Source organism: Euprymna scolopes, chromosome 36 (genome assembly GCF_053919585.1).
Source record: "Euprymna scolopes isolate OS-2025 chromosome 36, ASM5391958v1, whole genome shotgun sequence".
Lineage (NCBI taxonomy): Eukaryota > Metazoa > Mollusca > Cephalopoda > Sepiida > Sepiolidae > Euprymna > Euprymna scolopes.
The window spans coordinates 65,663,592-65,689,532 of NC_136517.1; the positions used below are offsets into that span (position 1 = coordinate 65,663,592).

General features: G+C 25.1%; 1 protein-coding gene across 2 annotated transcripts in view; it reads right to left on the reverse strand.

The window, feature by feature from the left end:
* Positions 1–25,941, reverse strand: part of LOC145260558 (egl nine homolog 1-like) — an 84,483-nt gene that overhangs the window by 38,324 nt on the left and 20,218 nt on the right. For both annotated transcript variants that reach the window (XR_013864320.1, XM_080118797.1), the window contains exon 2: positions 391–510. Coding sequence is in view for 1 of the 2 variants with exons in the window: in XM_080118797.1 (XP_079974923.1) it covers positions 391–510 (120 nt within the window). In the remaining variant the exon portion in view is untranslated. The remainder of the gene's footprint in view (positions 1–390; positions 511–25,941) is intronic.

Sequence of the window (25,941 nt, forward strand, 5' to 3'; positions counted from 1 at the left end):
TCTCTATTCCCTTTTTTTTTTTTTCTCTTCTCAATCACTCTCTCCCCATTGTAATCTTTTAACTTTATTTAAATTGCCTCTCCCTTTTTACTTTTTTATTTAATTAAAGTCCTGTGTTTTAAGTTTTTTAACTCCAACTTCTAAAGAGTTCCTACCTAAAATAAAAATCCATTATTCATTGAACTTTTGAATAGTCAAGTCGCTGCCTGATGATATCTGTTGTTTGATTGAAACAAGTGGCTATTTGTAGCAGCGGGATGTGAGCATGTTTATATAACAATAAACAAGTATATATATATATATATATATATATATATATATATATATATATATATATATATTTGTTTTTTCAAGTCACAGCAATAAGTTATAAAGGAAACAGATACTTACTTCAACATTCCAATCTTTATTAATATAGTAAATACATGTCATACATCTACCATCAGCATTTGGGTTATCTATATGACGAAGATATTTTGTATCATTACCAGGATAACATGCTACCATTCCCTGAAATCGAAAAACAAAAACATTTTTTAAAAATATCATCCAGTGGACGAAATTTTATTTTTTAAAAATTTGCTTTTTGCTTTTAAATTTAACTCATAATTTAATAATCATTAGATTTTAATAATCATTATAATTTAATAATCGTTATAAAATTTTATTAATCATTATATTTTAAAAATTATTATAATTTAATAATCATTATAATTAAATAATTTTATAATTTAATAATTATAATTAAATAATCATTAGATTTTAATGATCGTTTTAATTTAATAATAATTATTATTTAATAATTATGATATGATTATTTAATTATGATTATAATTTAATAATTATAATTTAATAATCATTACATCTTACTAATCATTATAATTTCATAGTCATTATAATTTAATAATAATAATTTATAAATTATTACATTTTAATAATCATTAGATTTTAATAATAATTAAGTTTTAATAATCATTATAATTTTATAATGATTATAATTAAATAATTATTATAATTTAAGACTCATTAGATTTAAATAATCATATAATAAAAATTATTATAAGTTAATACATACTATACTTTAATAATCATTATAATAATTATTATAATTTAATAACAATAATTAAATAATAATGTAATAATCATTAGATTATAATATTTTTCTTCCTAATAATCATTATATTTTAATAATTTTATAATCATCGTAATTATATAATCATAAGGTTTTAATAATCATTATAATTTAATAATAATTATAATTTAATAATCATTATAAATTAATAAATATCATAATAAAATGATCATTATCATTTAGTAATCATTATATATTAACAATCATTATAAATTACTTACTCTTATAGTAATAATAATAATTATAATTTAAAAATCTTTAATCTTAATCATTAGATATTATCATTTAATTATCATTATATTTAATAATCATTCGATTATAATAATCATAATTTAATAATCATTAGATTTCAAAAATCATTATAATTTCATAATCATTAGATTTTACTAAAAATTATAATTTACCAATCATTAGACTTAATAATCGTTAGTTTAAAATCATTTTATTTGTATAATGATTATAATTCAATAATAATTATAAATAATTAGTCATCAGATAGATTAGTAATCATTTTAATTTAGGAATCATTAGATTGTAATAATCATTATAATTTTATAAGCAAAATTTAGTAATCAGTATAATTTTATAATCATTAGATTTATATAATTATTACAATATAATAATCATCATAATATTTTAATAATCATTATCATTTACGAATCATTATATTTACATAATCATAATAATGTAATCGTCATTATAATGTAATAATCATAAGATTTTAATAATTATTAGATTGTAATAATTATATAATTTTCATAATCATAATTTAATTATAATTAGATCTTATTAATCATTAGATTTTTATCATTATAATTTAATAATCATTAGATTTTAATAATAACTTTAATTTAATAATCATTATAATCAATTATGCATTAGATTTTGAAATCATTTTAATCTAATAATCATTAGATTTTTATAATTATTATTTTAATAATTATTATAATTGAATAAGCATTATAATTTTATAATCATTAGATTCCCATAATCTTCATGATTAAATAATCATTATAATTTAATAAACATTTTAATTTAATAATTAGTGGATCTTAATGATTTTTTTTTTTTTTTTTTTTTTTTTTTTACAAAGGCATCACCACATTATCAAGGCCAGAGGCCACTCAAGGATAAGGGTTAAAGAGTGTACAGTAGAAGTTGGTCAATATAGTAATCATTAGTAATGAAAATTTGGTAAATTTAATAACTTATATGGAACGGCTCATCAAGAATTTATTTACTTTAGACTTGAACACAACCATATTGTAGTCAGCCGGAAAGCAGGAAAACGGAAGACAATTCCACAGGCGTGCAGTTCTAAGAAAGAAGCTTTGTTCATGGAATCTATGTTTAGGTTTAGGCACAGATAAAGAGTGGGGGAAACTACTGATAGTGCTTACAGCTAGACGAGTGTTTCTTGTGAAAGTTTGGCGAGGGGGGACCATAGATTGAAGCTCAGTTGAACACTTTCCATGAAAATAACGATACATCAGAGACAAACTCGCAACATCTCTTCTGTGAGATAGAGGTTGTAAGGAGGAGAAAAGGACATCTCCTACGAGGCTACGAAGTCTATTTTGAACTCTATCAAGGCAGGACAAGTCCTTTCTAGCAGCTCCTGCCCAGATGTGGCAACAGTATTCCATCCTTGGACGTACCTGGCTCTTATATAGATAGAGAATAGCATCAGCAGTGAGATATCTACTGGATCGATAGAAAGATCCCACCATTTTTCCAGCGGCCTTGGCAACAGATTTGATATACGTGTTCCATTTAAGATCAGGAGTAATGGTCAAGCCCAGAAGCTTGTCAAAACTTGAGGCCTCCTGAAGACAAGAGCCATTCATTTCAATTGATGACAAATGTGGATTAGAATGTTGATGATGTAAAGAGAGAAGCTTGGTTTTAGATGCATTAAAAGTAACCAGCCACTCCTTTCCCCATTGTACTACATGCTCAAGATCAGAGGAGAGAGAATTGGAGAGTACTTGCTCGTTTACTGTCTTAGATGTGGTACCATAAATGGTAGTGTCGTCAGCATAAATGTCTACAAATGATGTAAGGATATGATTTGGAAGATCATTAATGTAAATCAGGAAAAGAGTTGGGCCGAGGATGGATCCCTGAGGGACACCGGCATTAATACTGTGAGCTTCTGATTTTTGCCCCTCAACTACTACTCTTATGAACCTATCAGAAAGAAATGATTTAATAATTGAGAAGACTTTTCCAGCTATACCATAGCTAGCGATCTTATGAAGTAAACCTTTATGCCATACCCTATCAAAGGCTTTAGATATGTCAAGAGCAATTGCCCTAGAAAGATTGCCACCGCCGAGAGATTTGCTAATCCTATGCGATATAACTGTAAGGACATCTGCTGTAGATCTAGCAGAACGGAAACCATATTGAGTGTCACTAAGAAGGTTATTTTTGTTGAGATGGTTGATTACTTCTGTATTTAACACAGATTCTAGCAACTTACTCATGACGCACAGGAGACTTATTGGCCTGTACTGAGAGGGGGATGAGCGATCACCTGAATTCTTAAATACAGGGCATACTGATGAGATTTTCCAGGGAGATGGGAAACTATTCTCCTTAAGACAACGTTTAAACAGTTTTGTAAGTATGGGCGCTAGTTCAGGTTGAAGTTTTTTGAGTACTATAATTGGAATACCATCAGGGCCAGTTGCTTTACTGGAATCAAGGTTTTTGATTAGCTTGGCAACATCACGTACAGATATACGTATATCACATAGCGTGTTTTCTGATACAGGAGGAAATATTGGGGGTTGGCGGTCTTGGTCGCAAAGGGTAGAATTAGCTGCAAAGTTCTTGACAAAGAGTTTGGCTTTGTCTGATGTTGACGAGATTACCTCAGGTCCATTGATAATAGTTGGGATGGAGCACACGCTTCTGTTCAGGATTCTGTTTGCTATTTGCCAAAACTGGTGGGAACCAAGCCGCTGCTCAGCTACTTTGGACTTAACAGATTGAGCATACAACTCTCTTGCGTTCTTTATTACTTTCTTACAATGGTTGTTGGCAGTCCTGAAAGCGGCTTTAGTTTCCATACATCTATTACGTTTGAAGCAGTGGAAAAAGTGATTTCTGTGCGCAATGGCAGCAGCACATTCTGGAGAGAACCATGGCTGGCTGTTAGGTTTTTGCTGAAACTTTTTAGAGGGTATGAAATGGTCAATACCTACAATTAACCATTCAGTTAGGTCTAATACTATAGAGGACACATCCTTTTTAAACATGGAATGCAGAGGTAGATCAGATATAAATGTACGGAAGCTATCCCAGTCAGCCTTAGTGTATCGATATACTGTACGATGAAGTGGTACGTCTGGGGACTTATTACATTTCATTTTTATCTTAATTGATACAACAGAGTGGTCGGAAGATCCAAGAGGCGACAGAACAGAAACTGAACATAGTTCAGGGCAAGTTGTGAGAAAAAGGTCTAGTAGGCTCGCATACTGGCCGTCATTATCGGGCACACGGGTAGGTTCCTGAACAATCTGAGTGAGGTCATAGGCAATGGAGAAATCATGACAACAATCATTATAATTTTATGATAATTATAATTTAAATTATTTAGATTATAATTATAACATTATAATTCACTATTCATTATATTTTTTGTTTATTATAATTGTCTAATCATTATCACTTAATAACAATTATCATTTAATAATCATCATAATTTACCAATAATTATAATGTGATAATGATTATAGTGTAATAATAATTATAATTTTTTAATCATGATAATTTAATAATCATTATAATTTAGTAATTATTATAATTTAACAATCATAATAATTTAATAATAATTTTAATAGTACTCAGATTTTAATAATCACAAATTTTAATAATCATTATAATTCAATAATCATTATAATTTAATAATCATTAGATTGAAATAATCATTTTAATTCAATAATCATTAGATTTTTATAATAATTCTAATTTAATAATTATTATTTAATAATGATTATATTTTTATAATCATTATAAAATCTCATTATTATTTAATTAAAATTATTACTAAAATATAATGAATAATTATTAGATTTTAGTAATCATTTTATTTTAATAATTATTAGATTTTAATAATATTATAATTTAATAATCATAATTTAGTAATCAGTATAATTTCATAATCATTATATTTTCTTAATTATTATCATTTAATAAGTATTATAGTTAAATAATAATCATATTTTTTAATCATTAGATTTTAATAATCATTACAATTTTGCAATCATTATAATTTAATAATCATTACATTTTAATAACCTTTATAATTTAATCATCATTATAATGTAAAAATCATTTTAGAATCATTAGATTTCAATAATTATAGGATTTTAATAATCATTAGATTTTAATAATAATTAGATTTTAATAATTATTAAATTGGAATAATCATTAGATTGTTATAATTAAAAGATTTTAACAATTATAAGATTTTAATAATCATTAGATTTTAAAAATCATTCGATTTTCATAATTAAAAGATTTCAACAATTATAATATTTTAATAATTATTAGATTTTAAATATTATAAAATTTTAATAATCATTAGATTTTCATAATAAAATGTTTTTCATTATCATTAGATTTTAATAATCATTAGATTTATTTAATGATAAGATTTTAATAAACATTAGATTTATTTAATGATAAGATTTTAATAAACATTAGATTTTAAAAATAAGATTTTAATAACATTAAATTTTAATAATCACTAGATTTTAATAATCATTAGATTTTCATAATCATAATTATTTCATTATTTAGATTTTAATAATCATAAGATTTCAATAATTACAAGATTTTATTAATAAGATTTTAATAATTATGCGTTTTTAATAATTATAAGATTTAATAATCAGAAGATATTAATAACCATTACATTTTAATAATCATTAGATTTTAATAATCATTAGATCTTAAAAATCATAAGATATTAATAATCATTACATTTTAATAATTAGATATTAATAATCATTACATTTTAATAATTAGATTTTAATAATTAGATTTTAATAATTATAAGATTTTAATAATCATTATTTTTTTTAAATTTTCATATTTTCCTAATTATTTTTATAATTATAAGATTTACATAATCATTAGATCTTTATAATTATTAGAGTTTAATAGTCATTAGATTTTAATAATTATAATATTTAATCATTATTATATTTTAGATATAAAGATTTTAAATATTATAAGATTTTAATGATCATTAGATTTTAATAATCATAATATAATAATCATAAGTTTTGAATAATCATTATAATTAGTAGTAGTAGATTTTAATAATTATTATATTTTAATGTTTATAAGATTTTAATAATTATTAGATTATAATAATAATCAGATTTAAATAATAAGATTTTAATAACCATTAGATTGTAATGATTATAAGATAATCATAAGTTTTTAATAATCATTAAATTTCAATAATTATTAGATTTCAATAATTATAAGATTTTAATTATAATTAGATTTAAATAATAATTAGATTTTAATAATGAGATTTTAATAATCATTAGATTTTAATAATGATTATATTTTAATAATCATAAGATTTTTTAGTTATAAGATTTTAATAATTAAAAGATTTCAATAAATATTGGATATTTATAATTATAATATTTTAATAATTATTAGATATTAATAATCATTAGATTTTAATAAATATAATATTTTAATCATTATTAGATTTTTAATATTATAATTTTTTTAATGATTATTAGATTTTAATAATTGTAAGATTAAAATAATCAGTAGATTTTGATAATTATAAGATTTTAATAATCATTAGATTTTAATCATTATAAGATTATAATAATCATAAGTTTTTACTAATAATTAAATTTCAATAAGTATTAGATTTTAATAATTATTAGATTATAATAATTATTAGATTTTAATAATTATTAGATTTTAATGTTTATAAGATTTTAATAATCATTAGATTATAATAATAATCAGATTTAAATAATAAGATTTTAATAATTATAAGATTTTAATAACCATTAGATTGTTATGATTATAAGATTATAATAATCATAAGTTTTTAATAATCATTAGATTTCAATAATTATTAGATTTTAATAATAATTAAATTTTAATAATTATTAAATTTTAATAATTATAAGATTTTAATAATGAGATTTTAATAATCATTAGATTTTAATAATGATTATATTTTAATAATCATTAGATATTTTAATTATAAGATTTTAATAATTAAAATATTTCAATAAATATTAGATATTAATAATTATAATATTTTAATAACTATTAGATTTTAATAATCATTAGACTTTAATAATTATATTTTAATCATTATTAGATTTTAATATTATACTTTTTTAATGATTATTAGATTTTGATAATTATAAGATTTTAATAATCATTAGATTTTAATCATTATAAGATTATAATAATCATAAGTTTTTACTAATCATAAAATTTCAATAAGTATTAGATTTTAATAATTATTAGATTATAATTATTATTAGATTTTAATGTTTATAAGATTTTAATAATCATTAGATTATAATCATAATAATCAGATTTAAATAATAAGATTTTAATAATTATAAGATTTTAATAACCATTAGATTGTAATGATTATAAGATTATAATAATCATAAGTTTTTAATAATCATTAAATTTCAATAATTATAAAATTTTAATAATTATTATATTTAAATGATTATAAGATGTTAATAATTATTAGATTTTAATAATTATTAAATTTTAATAATTATAAGATTTTAATAATGAGATTTTAATAATGATTAGATTTTAATAATCATTAGATTTTTTAATTATAAGATTTTAATAATTAAAAGATTTCAATAAACATTGGATATTAATAATTATAATATTTTAATAATTATTAGATTTTAATAATCATTAGATTTTAATAAATATAATATTTTAATCATTATTAGATTTTAAATATTATAATTTTTTTAATGATTATTAGACTTTAATAATTAGAAGATTAAAATAATCAGTAGATTTTAATAATCATTAGATTTTAATCATTATAAGATTATAATAATCATAAGTTTTTACTAATCATTAAATTTCAATGATTATAAGATTTTAATAATCATTATAATTTAGTAATCAGTATAATTTCATAATCATTAGATTTTCTTAATTATTATCATTTAATAAGTATTATAGTTAAAACATAATCATTATTTTTTAATCATCAAATTTTAATAATCATTAAAATTTTGAAATCATTAGATTTTTATAATCATAAGATTTAAATAATCATTCTAATTTTATAACCATTATAATTTAATAATCATTATATTTAAATAACCTTTTTTAATTTAATCATCATTATAATGTAAAAATCATTTTAGAATCATTAGATTTTAATAATTATAGGATTTTAATAATCATTAGATTTTAATAATTATAAGATTTCAATACTTATCACATTTTAATAATCATTATACATTGATAATCATTAGATTTTAATAATTATAATATTTTAATAATTATTAAATTTGAATTATAATTAGATTTTTATATTTAAAAGACTTTAACAATTATAAGATTTTAATAATCATTAGATTTTAAATAATATAAGATTTTAATTTAAATATAATTAGATTTTAATTTAAATATAATTAGATTTTAATAATCATTAAATTTTAATGATTATAAGATTTATATAATCATTAGATTTTAACAATCAATCGATTTCATAATTAAAAGATTTCAATAATTATAATATTTTAATAATTATTAGATTTTAAATATTATAAGATTTTAATAATCATTAGATTTTCATAATAAAATGTTTTTCATTATCATTAGATTTTAATAATTATTAAATTTTAATAATTATAAGATTTAATAATCATAAGATTTTAATAATTATAAGATTTTAATAATCATTAGATTTTAAAAATAAGGTTTTAATAACATAAAATTTTAATAATCACTAGATTTTAATAATCATTAGATTTTAATAATTATTAGATTTTAGATTTTAATAATCATTAATATTTTATTATTTAGATTTTAATAATTACAAGATTTTATTAATAAGATTTTAACAATTATGCGTTTTTAATAATTATAAGATTTAATAATCATAAGATTTTAATAATCATTACATTTTAATAATCATTAGATTTTAATAATTATAAGATTTTAATAATCATTAAAATTTTAATATTTTCATAATTATTTTCATAATTATAAGATTTACATAATCATTAGATTTTTATGATTATTAGAGTTTAATAGTCATTAGATTTTAATAATCATTAGATTTTAATAATCATTAGATTTTAATAATCATTATATTTAAATAATTATAATATTTAATCATTATTAGATTTTAAATATTATAAGATTTTAATGATCATTAGATTTTTATTATTATAAGGTTTTAATAATCATTAGATTTTATTAATCGTAAGAATATAATAATCATAAGTTTTTAATAATCATTAAATTTCAATAAGTATTAGATTTTAATAATTATAAGATTTTAATAATGATTATATTTTAATAAGATTTTAATAATTATTAGATTTTAATAATAATTAGATTTAATAATTATTAAATTTTAATAATTATAAGATTTTAATAATGAGATTTTAATAATCATTAGATTTTTAATAAGATTTTAATAATTAAAAGATTTCAATAAACATTGGATATTAATAATTATAATATTTTAATAATTATTAGATTTTAATAATTATATTTTAATCATTATTAGATTTTAATAATTATAAGATTAAAATAATCAGTAGATGTTGATAATTGTAAGATTTTAATAATCATTAGATTTTAATCATTATAAGATTATAATAATCATAAGTTTTTAATAATCATTAAATTTTAATGATTATTAGATTTTAATAATCATTATAATTTAGTAATCAGTATAATTTTATAATCATTAGATTTTCTTAATTATTATCATTTAATAAGTATTAAAGTTAAATAATAATCATTTTTTAATCATCAGATTTTAATAATACATTCCAACTTTGCAATCATTAGATTTTTATAATCATAAGATTTAAATAATCATTCTAATTTTATAACCATTATAATTTAATAATTATTACATTTTAATAATCATTACATTTTAATAACCTTTATAATTTAATCATCATTATAATATAAAATCATTTTAGAATCATTAGATTTTAATAATTACTAGCATGGGTGCCCGGCGTTGCCCGGGTGTTTTGAGGTGTATGCTGAGCAAAACAAAAAAAAAACGGTCAATTTTTTTAACTTTGACCCCATTATACCCCTTTAAAATTTATTGTTTAGGGCTCAAATAAAGTTATGAAGTTAGATCCATGTCCAAGGAATCTATATCTACAATTTCACGTGTTTGGACCCAAAATTGTAGGAGGAGTTTGGAAGAGTTCTCAAAGTTCAAATCGTTTAACTTTAACCCCTTAATCGCTAAATGTCTGTCCGAAATCACATCGATTTTCCCAAATCTCAGTACCCTGTATATTAAATTTCGAATCTGTAGGCTTAAAATTGAAAGAGTTATTGCATAGGGAAATGTACACAGACACACACACACTTTTTATATATATATATATATATATATATATATATATATATATATATATATATATATATATATATATATATATAATATTTTAATAATACATAGATTTAAATAATTATAAGATTTTAATAATTATTAGATTTTAATAATCATTATACTTTAATAATCATTAGATTTTAATCATTATAATATTTTTAATAACTATTGAATTTTAATAATCATTAGAGTTTTATGATTAACAGATTTTAACAATTATAAGATTTTGATAATCATTAGATTTTAATAATTATACGATTTTAATAATCATTAGATTTTAATAATCATTAGATATTTATAATTATAAGATTTTAATAATTAAAAGATTTAAATAAACATTAGATTTTAATATTATAAGATTTTAATAATCATTAGATTTTAATAATTAAAGGTTTTTAATTATCATTAGATTTCAATAATTATAAGATTTTAATAATCATTAGATTTTTATAATTATTGGATTTCAATAATCATTAGATTTAAATAATTATAATATTTTTATCATTATTAGATTTTAAATATTATAACATTTTTTTAATAATCATTAAATTTAATAATTTTCAAAATCTAATAATTATTAAAATTTAATGATAATTAAAATCTTATAATTATTACAATTTGATGATTATCAAAGTCTTATAATTATTAAAATCTTATCATTCTTAAAATCTAATGATTATTAAAATCTAATGATTATTAAAATCTAATGATCATTTAAATCTAATAATTATAAAAATCTGAAAATTATTAAAATATTATAATTTTTAAAATCAAATGATTATACAAATCTTATAATTATTAAAATCTTATAATTATTAAAATCTCTGATTATTAAAACCTTATAATTATTAAAATCTAATGATCATTAAAATCTTATAACTATAAAACTCTAATGATTATTAAAATCTTATAATTATTAAAATTTAATAATTATTAAAATCTTATATGTAAAATTTTATGATTATTTAAATCTAATGATAATCTAAATCTTATAATTATTAAAATATTATCATTATTAAAATGTAATTATTGTTGAAATCTTATGATTATTAAAATCTTATAATTATTAAAATCTAATGCTTATTATGATCTAATAATTATTAATATCTTCTAATTATTAAAATGTAATGATTATTAAATTCTAATAATTATTTAAATCTAATAATTTTTAAAATCTGATAATTATTAAAATATTATAATTATTACAATCTAATGATTATAAAAATCTTATTATTAAATTCTGATAATTATTAAAATCTAATTATTATTAAAACCTTATAATTATTAAAATCTCATGATCTTTCACGAAAAACACCCGTCTAGATGAATCCACTGTCAAAAATAATAATCATGAAACAATCAATTAGATTTTAACAATCATTAGATTTTAATAATCATTAGATTTTAACAATCATTAGATTTTAATAATCATTAGATTTTAATAATCATTAGATTTTAACAATCATTAGATGTTAACAGGCATTAGATTTAAAAATTTTCAAAGAGTAAATTAACTGCTGTATTATTATACATCAGGATATAAAACACTAATCATCAGTTCAGTTACGTGAAAAACATTTTCCTTTGATGAATTAAATTTATACCATCATAATTTGTGCACTAAACACAACTAGCAGACAATTTTGACTATTAAAAGCTTAACTTATTGCTTCCTTACAAAAACAAAGAAAACAATCATCTTTGGGAATTGATATGCTAAAATTCATCTTGCAATAGTATTTGTACTGAATTATTCAAACTACTATTCTCATCTTGGTTGTTATTTTCATGTTTTAAATGATGCAACCTGATCTTCAGGTGTATCTTTTACAACTTCTGAACCTTAATATGGGGTTTGGAACTGAACTATTCATGGGATAGTTTGTTTTCATTTCATCAACCCTGAATATCAGGTAGAAATGCTTATCATTATGTGATTTTTAATTAGTATCAACTGTAGTAAAGATTGAACATTCAACTTCCAGAAACCTGATTGCACTATGCATTCATGTAGATAATTCTAGTATGAATTTGCTAAGTGGAAGGATTAGAGAAAAATAATTCAAAGTATAGTCATGTTTGCATTTTTTTTTACATTTTTTTTAATCTCGGCTTGATTTCAATATTTATTCATCCATTTTTCTATGTGACCATACCATCAAAGTTTTCATTCTGCATCCCCCTATACCATTCAGATTTAATCTTTCTCAAATGTCATAAAAAATCAGCTTATTTTTGTAACTCACATTATACATCCATGTTTATTCTTCTTTCTCTCAAGTCCATCCTTATTACTTCCTTCCAGATTTTTCTTGGTTTTCCCCTATAAACTGGTCCTCTACGTCAATTGCTCTGAAAAGTTAGTCATCCCTATAACATTTCAGCCATTCAAAAACTCTCATCCATTCTTTTAATATCTTAAATTCTGCACGTCTCCCTATACTGTCCATTAGATCTAAGTCTATCTTTAAGACTACCATTATACATCTATCATTTTTACATCATTTCTCTCCATGCAACACATATCCTCAACCCTCACTGGTTAGATTTCACTTTCATACATCCTCACTGTCGATAATTACATCTCATTGTCATTGTAATAATAATTAACTGGGTCATAATATTGTAAAAGGTAGTTATTATGAAGTTGTATCGCTCATTATCGCTGCCAAGAAATTAGCATAGCATGCTGGACTGTTGCTACTGGTATGGAATGTTTAATTCTGTTGTATTTTATTGGGGTCCCATTAAAACATTGTTTAATATATCCAGGGTCTGACATATAGATTCCATTACTAATAAAAAAATCCATCTATTATATACATCGCAAACGTAGGGTGTATGTATGCTTGTATGTCTCGCTAAAACTTTTGTCAATTGCATTGGACTGGGTCCAGACCGGTACCATCCCTCAGTCCCATAATATGTGAAAATTAGGGAAAAAATGGTCAATTATTTCATATAGAAATAAAGTTTTAAATGAAGGGAGTGTCAGTAAAATTTTTTCTTTCTAAATGACTTTTAACTAGTGGTGGGACGATTAATCGGAATCGGAATCGTTAATCGTAAGAATCGTGTATTTTGGGAGGTATCGGAATCGGATCATTAAAAAATACCTTAATTTTCCGATTCCTTCATTACGATTCTTTTAGTCTGATGTTGAAAAAAAAGAAAAAAATTTCCTGATATTTCTAACCGCAAGAGAGAAATGTAGCATGTTATAAAAAGAAACCAAAGAAATTCATTATTAACAGGGCAATGCTTAGTGCCCCCTCCCTTACAAGGTACATTCATTCAGATCTATTGTGATCAAAACTACAAAAGAGTTAACTTGAAAAGAAGTATGCAGGGCTCTACATTGCGAGTAAAAATAAAAAAACGCTTATCTTTTTGGCGATTGTTTTTTTTTACTGACAAATCTTCTAATACTGAATGAAAATGCTTTTTCAACTTATATTTTCTTAAAATAAAACGAGCAAATTCAAATTATTTAAACAGTAAAAGGTTTAATAGAACAATATACTTTTTTTTCTTTTTTTAAAAGAAGACTTTTGAAAGAAATATCTCTAAAATGAAATTGATCACATTGTATTATTTCGCAAAGTTTTGACAGTAGTCGGCTTCTTTTGAAGTTTCAAAAAAATCGACCCCATACCTATCTCTTCCAAACCTAAAGTTATTAAATAACCCCTTCGTTAATTTAAGGGTAATTAATTCAATTCAGTCAAGTTTTTTTTTTTAATTTCATTGAAATAAAATCCATTATTTTTTTTTTTTTTTTCTCCAGAAAGATAAAACCCTGAATTTGATTATATTAAAAGCAGAATAATATAATCTTTTTTCTAGAATTTTAAATTGAAAATTAAAAGTGTTTTGCGCAGTTTTTTGCCAAACGAAAAAGAAATTAATATATATTTTTTTAAAAGGTTTTGTAATCAATTAATTTTTATGTCTAAATAATATTTACGATTAATTAAATAATTTCATTTTAAAAAGTATTTATAAATAGAATTTTACTTAAGACTTATAGTTTAGCAATATTGAACCGCATCAACCATGTGTGAATTGAACACAGTCAACCAAAAAAAAAATTCAAAAGAAAATGCATATTTGCATTTCATTATGTAAACTTTTATACATTGGTTTCAAAAATTAAATTCTATAAGTTTTTTTGTTAACTACCGGTTGGTACAACTTACCGCCCCATCCCTTTATATTTTTGTTCTTTTTGTCTTTTTTAGCGGATTATTTTCAATTAATTATCCAAATAATTGACTAGCTTTAAAACAAAATTTAATAGTAAATTATTTGTTTACAGATAAACTGAATTTTCTAATATGGCCCAAAGTCCAAAAAAAGTCTTGCATGGAAACTTTTTGAAGTTGATGAAGATGATGAGTTGAAAGCCATTTGCAAAGTCTGTCAAATTAAAATATCGCGAGGAATAAAACCATCTAACATGACCACAACCAACATGTTAAAACATTTAACTATGAAGCATCCAAATAAATTGGAGGAGCAAAATAAAAAAGAAAAGGAACAAAAAATTACCAACTAGTCACTCAGAGCAGTTTTATTAATGAGGGTCGAAATCGCAGTGTCTTTTTTTTTTTTTTTTGCCTACGTCACCATCTAGGTGTCACCAATTTTTTTTAACCCTCCTTAACTTCAAAGAGTAAATACAATATATACAACTAAAAAAATAATTTTTAAAAATGCTGATTCTATTCATGAAAAATTCTTTTAACTAGAAATTAAAACTTAGGTAAAGATAGCTGACTGACAGCAACAGGAGCACTGGTTAACTACTGAACCACATGGAAAGGTGTGGGGGGGGAGGAAAAAAAGGAAATTAAATGATGATAATAAATTATGATAACCGTCTTTGAAAGGCACTAAACTCCTAAAATTTACTTCTTTAAAATTTTAGGCGGCATTCCTCGGCGATTTTAAAGCACTCTCTCCAAAAAAAAAAAAAAAAAAAAAAAAAAAAAAGATTTAATTTTTAAGTTTGGGAAAGATATATTCATTATAACCGAATTCCTGTATGAAGACTGGATCTACTTTATTGGACGTTAATTTGTGAGATAAGTAATTTTTCAATGTTTAATGTTTTTAAAGTTTCAATTATCAATTAAATTTTTTTTAATTGCATTTATTTTTCAATTTATTAAAAAAAAAAAACAGGGTTTTAAATGTATTTTTCAAGGTAACAAGCTTCAAAAGAAGTCTAATAAAAAAAAATCACTTAATTTTTAATTTCAACAACCCTGAGAATTTAATTATTAAAAAAATATTGAAATGTGACATTTTTTTATTTAACATTTCTATTAGTTCAATTAATTTTCTTTCAATAATTCATTTCACTCAAACTTCACCATTTTTTTTATTTTTTTTTTTAATCTTTTTCTGTAATTTTGGTAATTATGTTTGCTAAATTTTATCTAGTATTTCATTTGTTTTTTTATAGTGGTATCATTTTTATATGTGTTCCATTGATATACCCTATTTCAAAATTAGTTTGGCTAAACTTATTCTTCACGTTAGAAACAACGTGTAAAAGCAATGAAAAAGTAAGAAAAAATAATAGGTGTTAACTACTCCTTGTGAATTATGGAGGTCTGAAGAACTGCCGTCACAAATACAACTATCAATAGCCAAACAAAAAATCGTTTTTGAAATTCTTTAATTGTAACTTTTCGCTATACCTACCTTTTGGTATAAAACACAAAAACTTTCGATTAATGGTATTTCTCATATATGGTCGTTAACTTTGGAAAGGTTATTTTGTATCTACGGCACCATGTCACGTGGTATATTGTTTTTTTTTTCATTACGCACGTTAATTTATAAATTATTAAATTAAATATTTATCTTTTTTATATTTAATTAGTATATATTTTCTTTCTCTTCCGCTATATTTTTTTTATTTAATTCATTAAATCTGTTAATTATGAGGACCAAAATAATGAATTGTGTGTATTTATTCTCTAATTTTCTTGTTTTTGTTCTGTTATATAAATTCTATTTTATTTGTTTTTTCTCTGAAGGATAAATTCTATTTTCTTTGAATTTTTTTTCTGTATTCCAATTAAGTAAAATAAATTTTCTCTAAAATAAATTTTGCTAATTTTTCCGTTTAGTTTACTATATAATAATTTTATTTAAACCAAAACACGACGGTGTAGACATAAAATATCTCTTCCAAAGTTAGGGAACATATTTGGGAACTACCGACCATAAGTATAAAACTACCTGGTATATTTCAAAACAATAATTCCCTAGGAATCGGAATCGGAATCGTACTTGGTATCGGAATCGTTAATCAATATTTTCCTGGAATCGGAATCGTATAAAAATTAGGAATCGTCCCAACACTACTTTTAACCGACATTGCATGCATGAAGCATTATTTTTTGAATTGGTTTAAATAAAAGAATTTCCAATGTTATTTTACAATCAGCGTTGTGGGTCAGTGGATTAGGAGGTTGCCTCCTTAGCTTTGTTTTGACGTTCGCGTACACATAATGATGGTCCTTTTTTTTTCTTTTTTAAACAGAGTTGTTTTGTAATTTTATATTAAAACAAAAAACAATTTCCTTATTTTGATTTTTTTATCAGAGGTTTCAGTAAACTGAAGTTCAAAATTCTAATCCAATGACGAGAAACAAAAAACAAATTTTCTATCATTTACAATCTTTTTTTAAACAAGATTCAAAGATTTTTATTTAGCATTTTTTAAATTAAAACAAAATATTTTTCTTATTTCAAGGGTTACTTAATGTGATTGTTTGTCATCGTAACTGCTGTTTTTTTCTTTTAACACATTAAGTCTTAACTAATCATTTTTATAACGGTTATTTCGGTTAAAACAAATTCTATTTTGTTATTTTTAAAACTCAATTGTTTTCAGTTTGTTTTCATTGCAACAGATCATAATGAGAAATCTTTCTAGACTGAGGCAGCATTAAAGAAGTTTGCTTAAACTGGTATATAGTCATCAAATAGTGCTCAATATCTGGAGAATAGCTTCTTATCTTTATATCCCTTCTGCTGAAATATTTGGATAAAGAGGTTTTTTCATGTACTTTTTCTCTGCGATTACATTTTCGTGTTTTTATCCGTTCTTTTATTTCTGAAATTGTTGTGGGGGGTAATGATGGAGTTAGCAGCTGTGTCCAAACCAAACTTTATAAACAACTTCTGAACAACTGCGTAGGCATCAAACATTATTTTTTGAATTGGTTTAAATAAAAGAATCTCCAACATTATTTCACAATCAGCGTTGTGGGCCAGTGGATTAGCAGGTTATCTTGTAAGCTTTAGTTTTGACGTTCACATACACATAACGGTGGTCTTTTCTTTTTTTTAAACAGAGTTGTTTTGTAATTTTGGCCGATGATTATATTAAAACAAAAAACAATTTCCTTATTTCGATTTTTTTTATTAGAGGTTTAAGTAAACTGAAGGTTAAGTTTTTATTCAAAAGAAACAAAAATTCTAATCCAATAACGATAAACAAAAAACAAACTTTTTATCATTAACATTTTTACTTTTTTACAGTTTTAACATTTAAATCGGGTTAAAATGTTTTTATTGCCAGTTAATTACATTAAAACAAAACATTTTTTCTTACTTCGAGGGTTACGTAATGTGATTTTTTTACATCGTAACACCTAATATTTTTTTTAATAACACATTAAATTATAACTAATCATTTTTTAGTTAATACAAATTCTACTTTATTATTTATAAACCTGAATGATTTTTTCAGCTTATTTTCATTGCAACAGTCCGTAACGAGAAATCTTTCTAGACTGAGGCAGTATTAAAGAAATTCGCTAAAGTGCTCAATATCTGGAGAATAGCTTCTTATCTTCATATCTTCCTTCTGGTGGGGAGATTTTCACATACTTCTTTTTCTGGGCGATTACATTTGTCCAAACCGAACCTTGTCCACCTGGGCAATGCTGGGTATCCATGCTAGTATGCAATAAAGTACTAACCTTCAAATGGTACATGTTAAAATTTGGACCCAAATGGATTACAATAGTGAATCTACTGTTGCAAATTTTTGAAACAATACAAAAATCAGAATTTTATGTGTTGATAATGTATTACTTCATGATGGGAAAAAATCCATTATTCAAACTTTGTTTTATCAGAAAAAATGGTTAAACGTCGTCAAACATAAATGCTGCTGAACTTGAACCAAATTTGGCAGTTGTCTCAAAAAACAAAAAAAAAAGTCAACTGATCACAAACTGATGATTGATCATAAATTGAAGTTGTGTGAGATAGCAGAGTTGAAGACATTAGAAAGCAGTATATTCACCATTTTGTGTAAATATTTATCATTGAGAAAACTGTATTCAAAGTTGGTGCCGTATTAATTTGCAGTTGATCAAAAACAACAACATATTTCAGTGAAACAAAAAGGATAGTTTTGTCATCAATGGATGTGACAATGGATGAAACATGGACAGACCACATTACTCTGGAGTCAAATCGTCAGTGGACAAAAGTAGGTGGAAGCCATCAAAGATGCAAACATCAGCAAGCAAGGTTTTGTCCTCCATATTTTTAGATGTGCAGTATATTTTGTTCATCCTGAGAATAGCAAATATTATATAGCATTATTGGTGCATTTGAATGAAAAAAGATGCCAAGACACGAACACAAATGAAGAGAGACAAACTCTTTCATTAAGACAATGCATCATGTCACATTGATTGCAATGATGAAAAACTGCATGAATTGCTTTCACACCCACCCTATTCTCCAGATTTACCATCCAGCGCCTATTGGCCATTTGCAGATCTCAAAATATTTTCTAGGTAAAGAGATTTGGCTCTAAGTGAAATAGGAAGCTGACATGCTGAAGATACATTGTTTTACAAAAAAAAGGGCATTGAATTGTTAGAAAAGTGTTGGAATCAGTGTATCACTCTAAAAAAGACAATGTTAATATAAACAGTAATTTTTTGTAAAAGTTGTAGCTTTATTAGTTAGGCTCAGGACTTATTTATCATTCTAATTAGTAAATCCTACATTTAAGCCTTGGGAGTGGTGTTCATATGAAGTTAATGCTAATGACATGGCGGTGCAGATCTATGTGTATTTATACATGCCTCAGATAATATTATATCAATAACAATAGATCTTTGCAAAATATATATAATTATATTTATTTGGGTAGCACAATTTGCCACCAAATTATTACTATTCAAAGTTTGTTGCAAATTAGAAAAGTTGTCATTGTGTGTGCTATCGGTCCAAAAGCCAATTTCACAGTTTATAACTGCAGACTTCAAACAAGTGAAAAATCTTTACAAAATGTATCATGACATCTTGTGGTAAATGAAAATTAATTGTAATGAAAGCAATAATTATTAGATTAAACCAGCCTAAACATTACTCAAAATCCCATTATCTCTTGAAAACAACTAGCAGAAAATGACACACAACTTTGTTGATATAGGTTATTTCATCAGCTAACAAATTGGATCTTCATAATTTGATTCATAGCACAACAAAAATTAAACTAGATTTTAAAATTAAAAAAAAACACACAGATTTGGCCAATTTAAGAACAGATAAAACAATTTGATGATAAGAAAAAAAAATTTCATTCACTATAGTTTTCAATTTGGATTTTGTTGCCACTTCAGACCTAACTTGAAGCAGCAGGAAGCAAACTATTAATGACATAAAAGACAGAATTGTACATTTATATAAAGAAATGGTTACATTTTGTTTGCATCTAAATTGATCAAAATAACCACAAAAAATAAAAATACTGCAAATTGAAATTGAAAGGAATTTCACCATAATTAATTTTGTGTTCCAAACTAGGTGGTTTCTAACATAAAACTAACATTCCCCCTCAATGTCAAAGGTGTAGACAGACTACATTCAAACTCTTAAAAACTTCTAAACATCAGTCTCATACATGCCAGTAATGTCCTTACTCAAGAAGATTGAGTAGGTTCAGTAATCATAAGCTTGTATCTGGTCAGTTTGAATACAAGAGGCATGACATTTCAAAAGGGTGCTATTCATGATTGGAGAGATTTTTGTGGCTTGGAGTAGATGCAGCTGCTATCAAATAGACTCACTACATTTAGACTAGAGATTGTCAGGTGTTGAATGGAGACTTCGCTATCTTCTATGCATGTGAGAAACTCTGAGCTAAAAGTGTCTCCTTGAATATCATGAATATTGTTAATATAGAAGGTAGGTTGATCATAGATAATGTTGCCATAAAAGATTGCAAGTTTCCAGTTATCACAGTTCATGCACTCAACTTGGTTCAAGAGAATTTCCTTTTTTTGGTGATTGTAAGTCTACATCGCAATGGGTGATTAGTATGTCAGCCTTGATCCAAAGATAGATTAGTTAGGTATAAGAACAATCTATCAAACCTGATGGTTAAATGATCTTGTCGATGAATTTTGTGTTGATGACCTAGAGTGAGAGATGGGAACATAGACTAATACCATGCCTTACTTATTTGGATAGGATGCTAAAGAAGGGTAAGAAATTGGACCATAAATTGGTTAGGTTTGATTGCACAGCAAGAAGTCTAGATTAACCAGGTAGTGGATGTTGACTGTTTCTTTGCTGAAGATATGTGACATCCGGGAATAATTAGAAATCCTCATTTAGTGGGTTCTTATTTTAAAAACTAAAATTAGAAGTTTCTCTGATAAATATGGCCAGCAATTCACACTATTGTAATAAAAATCATCACTTTTGCAAACGACCTAATGTTTGCTTAGCCTGTAAAATGTCAACAGAAAATGTAGTAAAGAAGAAAAGCATAATTTTGTAGGTTGCTCATTGGTGAACATATGCCATTAATTTGCATATGTACACAATTGGTAAATGTTAAAAGAGATGAATTCTAAAGCATGACAGTTGAGTTGAGTTTTTTGTTGGACAGCTTAGAACAAGAACGAACAGTGGAAGATAATATCGAACACATGAGGATTTATTGCAAAGGAAAGAAAGTAAAAAGGACTTTTGTGCATTGTATCGACTAGAGAACGTCTTGACACTGCCAAGTTTTTTGTTTGTTCATTTTGTCCCTTTCCATTTTTCAAAAAACTCAAAAGTAAAAAACTAAGAAAAAAAAAAAGAACACTTTAAAAATAAACTGGCCTGAATGATGACTGAGGAAGGAGGGATCCGTAACTATTGAACTAGTTAAGGAGGACTTACACCACAAGGCTAGTGAATATTATCAGGAAAAAATAGTTCACGTTAGGTTAAAGAAAGTATAAAATAAAGTCATGAACTTCAACGCAGAAAACAAAATGAGGAGCTCTGTAAAAGTTTTGATAGATCCAGAAAGTCAAGAACTCAAATGGATGTACTTCCATACCCACCTGATATTTGTGAAGGATTTCAGGAGCACTTCCAAAAGTGCTTCACTCCACTGTCCAGATTCCCTGTCCAGGAGTTTGGCAACTATTTAGCAGACTCTCCCTATCTACATACAGTTGGACCAGCTATTTGTCACATGGTTACAGAGTATGAGGTTTTATTTAAGCAAGTTGGCGGCAACAAAATGGCCGTCGGGTTGATAGTCTACAAACTGTTAAGATTATCACATGTTTATTCTGATTCTAATGAATGTATTCACTTCTGTTCAGGTGACCGAGGGTGTGATCACATTGTTGAAGAAATGAGACAGACATGAGAGCCATGAATTCGATGAATTAGTAATGCACACAAAAAATATTGTTTGAAACATCGCAATAATGGCATACATCGAAAGAGCTTAAGAAATGAATAAATCGAGCTAAAAATAAATGTTTGGACTATTTTTGTACCTTAACCTTAAAGCACAAGATTAACCAATGAAATTTGTCATATAATTTTTTTTTTTTACATAGGCATCACCACATTATCAAGGCAAAGAGGCCACTCAAGGATAAGGGTTAAAGAGTGTACAGTAGAAATTGGACAATATAGTAATCATTAGTAATGAAAATTCGGTAAATTTGATAACTTATATGGAACGGCTCATCAAGAACTTATTTACGTTAGACTTGAAGACAACCATATTGTAGTCAGCCGGAAAGCAGGAAAACGGAAGACAATTCCACAGGCGTGCAGTTCTAAGAAAGAAGCTTTGTTCATGGAATCTACGTTTAGGTTTAGGCACAGATAAAGAGTGGGAGGAATTATTGATAGTGTTTACAGCTAGACGAGTGTTTCTTGTGAAAGTTTGGCGAGGGGGGACCATAGATTGAAGCTCAGTCGAACACTTTCCATGAAAATAACGATACATCAGAGACAAACTCGCAACATCTCTTCTGTGAGATAGAGGTTGCAAGGAAGAGAAAAGGACATCTCCTACGAGGCTACGAAGTCTATTTTGAACTCTATCAAGGCAGGCCAAGTCCTTTCTAGCAGCTCCTGCCCAGATGTGGCAACAGTATTCCATCCTTGGACGTACCTGGCTCTTATATAGATAGAGAATAGCATCAGCAGTGAAATATCTACCGGATCGATAGAAAGATCCCACCATTTTTCCAGCGGCCTTGGCAACAGATTTGATGTACGTGTTCCATTTAAGATCAGGAGTAATGGTCAAGCCAAGAAGCTTGTCAAAACTTGAGGCCTCCTGAAGACGAGAGCCATTCATTTCAATTGATGCCAGATGTGGATCAGAATGTTGATGATGTAAAGAGAGAAGCTTGGTTTTAGATGCATTAAAAGTAACCAGCCACTTCTTACCCCATTTTACTACTTTGTGCAAGGAATTAGAATATGTCACTGGAAATCTTCAGAAATTAAGGGTTTCTAAGTAATCTGCAGTAAATGCACATAAATATGATTAAAAGAGAATTTAACATTGAATGGTGATGGACATGCATTATTATATCAAGTATATTCCTTTCTGAACAAAATAGTGGTATTTTGAGGATGTAAAGTGCTCCCGTTTTTAAAATATGACTTTCTTAGTATGTTCACTCCTTGAAATCTGTGCTGATCAAAAGTGATTTTATGGTTTGTAGGTATTGCTAATCAAACCAGTTACAAGTTATCATTGGAGAATTGTTCGAACACAAGCAATACTGTCAAGATGATGTAGCTTCAGCACAATTTTTTTAGTCAAAAATATAGTGAAAGGTGAAAATGGAGGAATTTTTGCTTAAAGTCAAAAATATAGTGAAAGGTGAAAATGGAGGAATTTTTGCTTAAAGTCAAAAATATAGTGAAAGGTGAAAATGGAGGAATTTTTGCTTAAAGTCAAAAATACAGTGAAAGGTGAAAATGGAGGAATTTTTGCTTAAAGTCAAAAATACAGTGAAAGGTGAAAATGGAGGAATTTTTGCTTAAAGAGTTGGGATATGCCTTATGTATGTCTTTCCTCCTTTTTTACAACCTGGATTTTGAGCGACTTACTTAGTGCCTTCTTTTTTCACTTCTCTGGAGAAGAGGTATAGCTTAAGTTAGCAGACAGGTCCGGTTATCTCCCCCCCCCCTCCATCTGAATCAAACCTTGATAGAAGTCTGCACAGAGAACTGCAGTTAAGAGTACTTTCTCTGACCTCATCCTCAGCTCTTCCATCCAAGGCCATCATACATTGTGGAGTGAATTGCAGTTCCTCATTAAGAAATGAGCTCTGCTCAAAAAGCTTCCGAGTGATGTTTGATTGCCTAGAAAAGTATGATGTAGGGATTTAGTGGAAGGTTCCATTTTGGATCTGCTTGGGGTAGGGATTGAGATGATGGAGGAGATCTACTTTCAATGGAGTTGGACATTAACTCTGGGATATCTCCACAACTTCGCGGATTCTCTGACCTGATGATTGATTAGGAACCAAAACCATCCCTATAATAGTGTGAATTTTCTTAAATAATTGATGTAGCAGTTAAAAATAGAGGGAAACAATACACTGTAAGATTAATTTGATGTTTTTATGTGTTTTAAATACCAAATAATTAGAACCACAATGAACTAATTGATAAACTAGACAATTAGAGAAAAATTCCTGGGACAATTTAGAAGATAAATCCTCGACAATTAGTCTGAGAATCACTGCTATTGGGCAGAGATATGGTTTTTTTTTAATTCTAGATGGTCAACCCTCCCGAATTCAATCTTCTCTTTTCCTACCATAGAGCATGATAGAGTTACTCAGACATTTTTTGTAGGCTAGAGTGCATTTCTGCACTGGCTTTTCAAAACCTCATTTGGCCTTGTGTCTAACCTACTGCAGAGAAGTCTTGTGTCTAACCTACTGCAGAGAAGTCTTGTGTCTAACCTACTGCAGAGAAGATAAACAATAAAGAAACAGGTAACTTTTAATAAACAAAGGCAAATGCATATTTCAATGAATTATTTTACTTTTAATGCAGGATTTTTTTTTAGAGAATTTGTGTCACAAGATCGTGATTGAGCAATACTTATTGATCATAAAACACTTTGGATAATCACAAATTGTAAAGTAATTCTACTAAAATAGTTATATTTTGACAATCAAAACACTTAAGTCTTCAAAATGCCATAATTTTGTTCAAAAATAAATATCCTTTCACATGCATAAATAAATAATCTACATGATATATTTTAAGAGTTTGGAGCAAATAATGTGATAAAAATCTAAAAACTATAAAACAGCGATTTTGGTTTTCTATGAAGCCTCTGTTTCTTTAAGTTTGGTACCACATAACTATGAGGAATTTCGTCATAAAATTTGTAAACAAATCAGGAAAAACACAATCTTACTGTTAAGGTATGAAATAAACTGGCCCATTCGTTTTTTGTTTTGTTAAGACTTCAACATGACGAATATCAAAAACTTTTCTTTTAATTTTGTTTACAAATTAATGTGGTTTGTGATTCTTTTATAAAATAGTGGCTCCTTCACACAATACTCAATTTCCAAACTTTAATTTTATTGCCAACAATTAAAGAAAAAATAAAATTGTTTTTTTTTTCTTTTTTAAACAGTTACACGTGAATATCTTAAAAATCTTAATAAAAAAAAGAAAAAACAATAAAATAATTTAGAATAAAGAGAGGTCAATTTTGCAAATAAATGTAACATATAATGATACCCCATTTGTCGGGAATTCTTGCATTTTAGAAGAGTTAGCACTCCAAATTTTGTTGATATTTTTTGAAACTGAATAGTATATA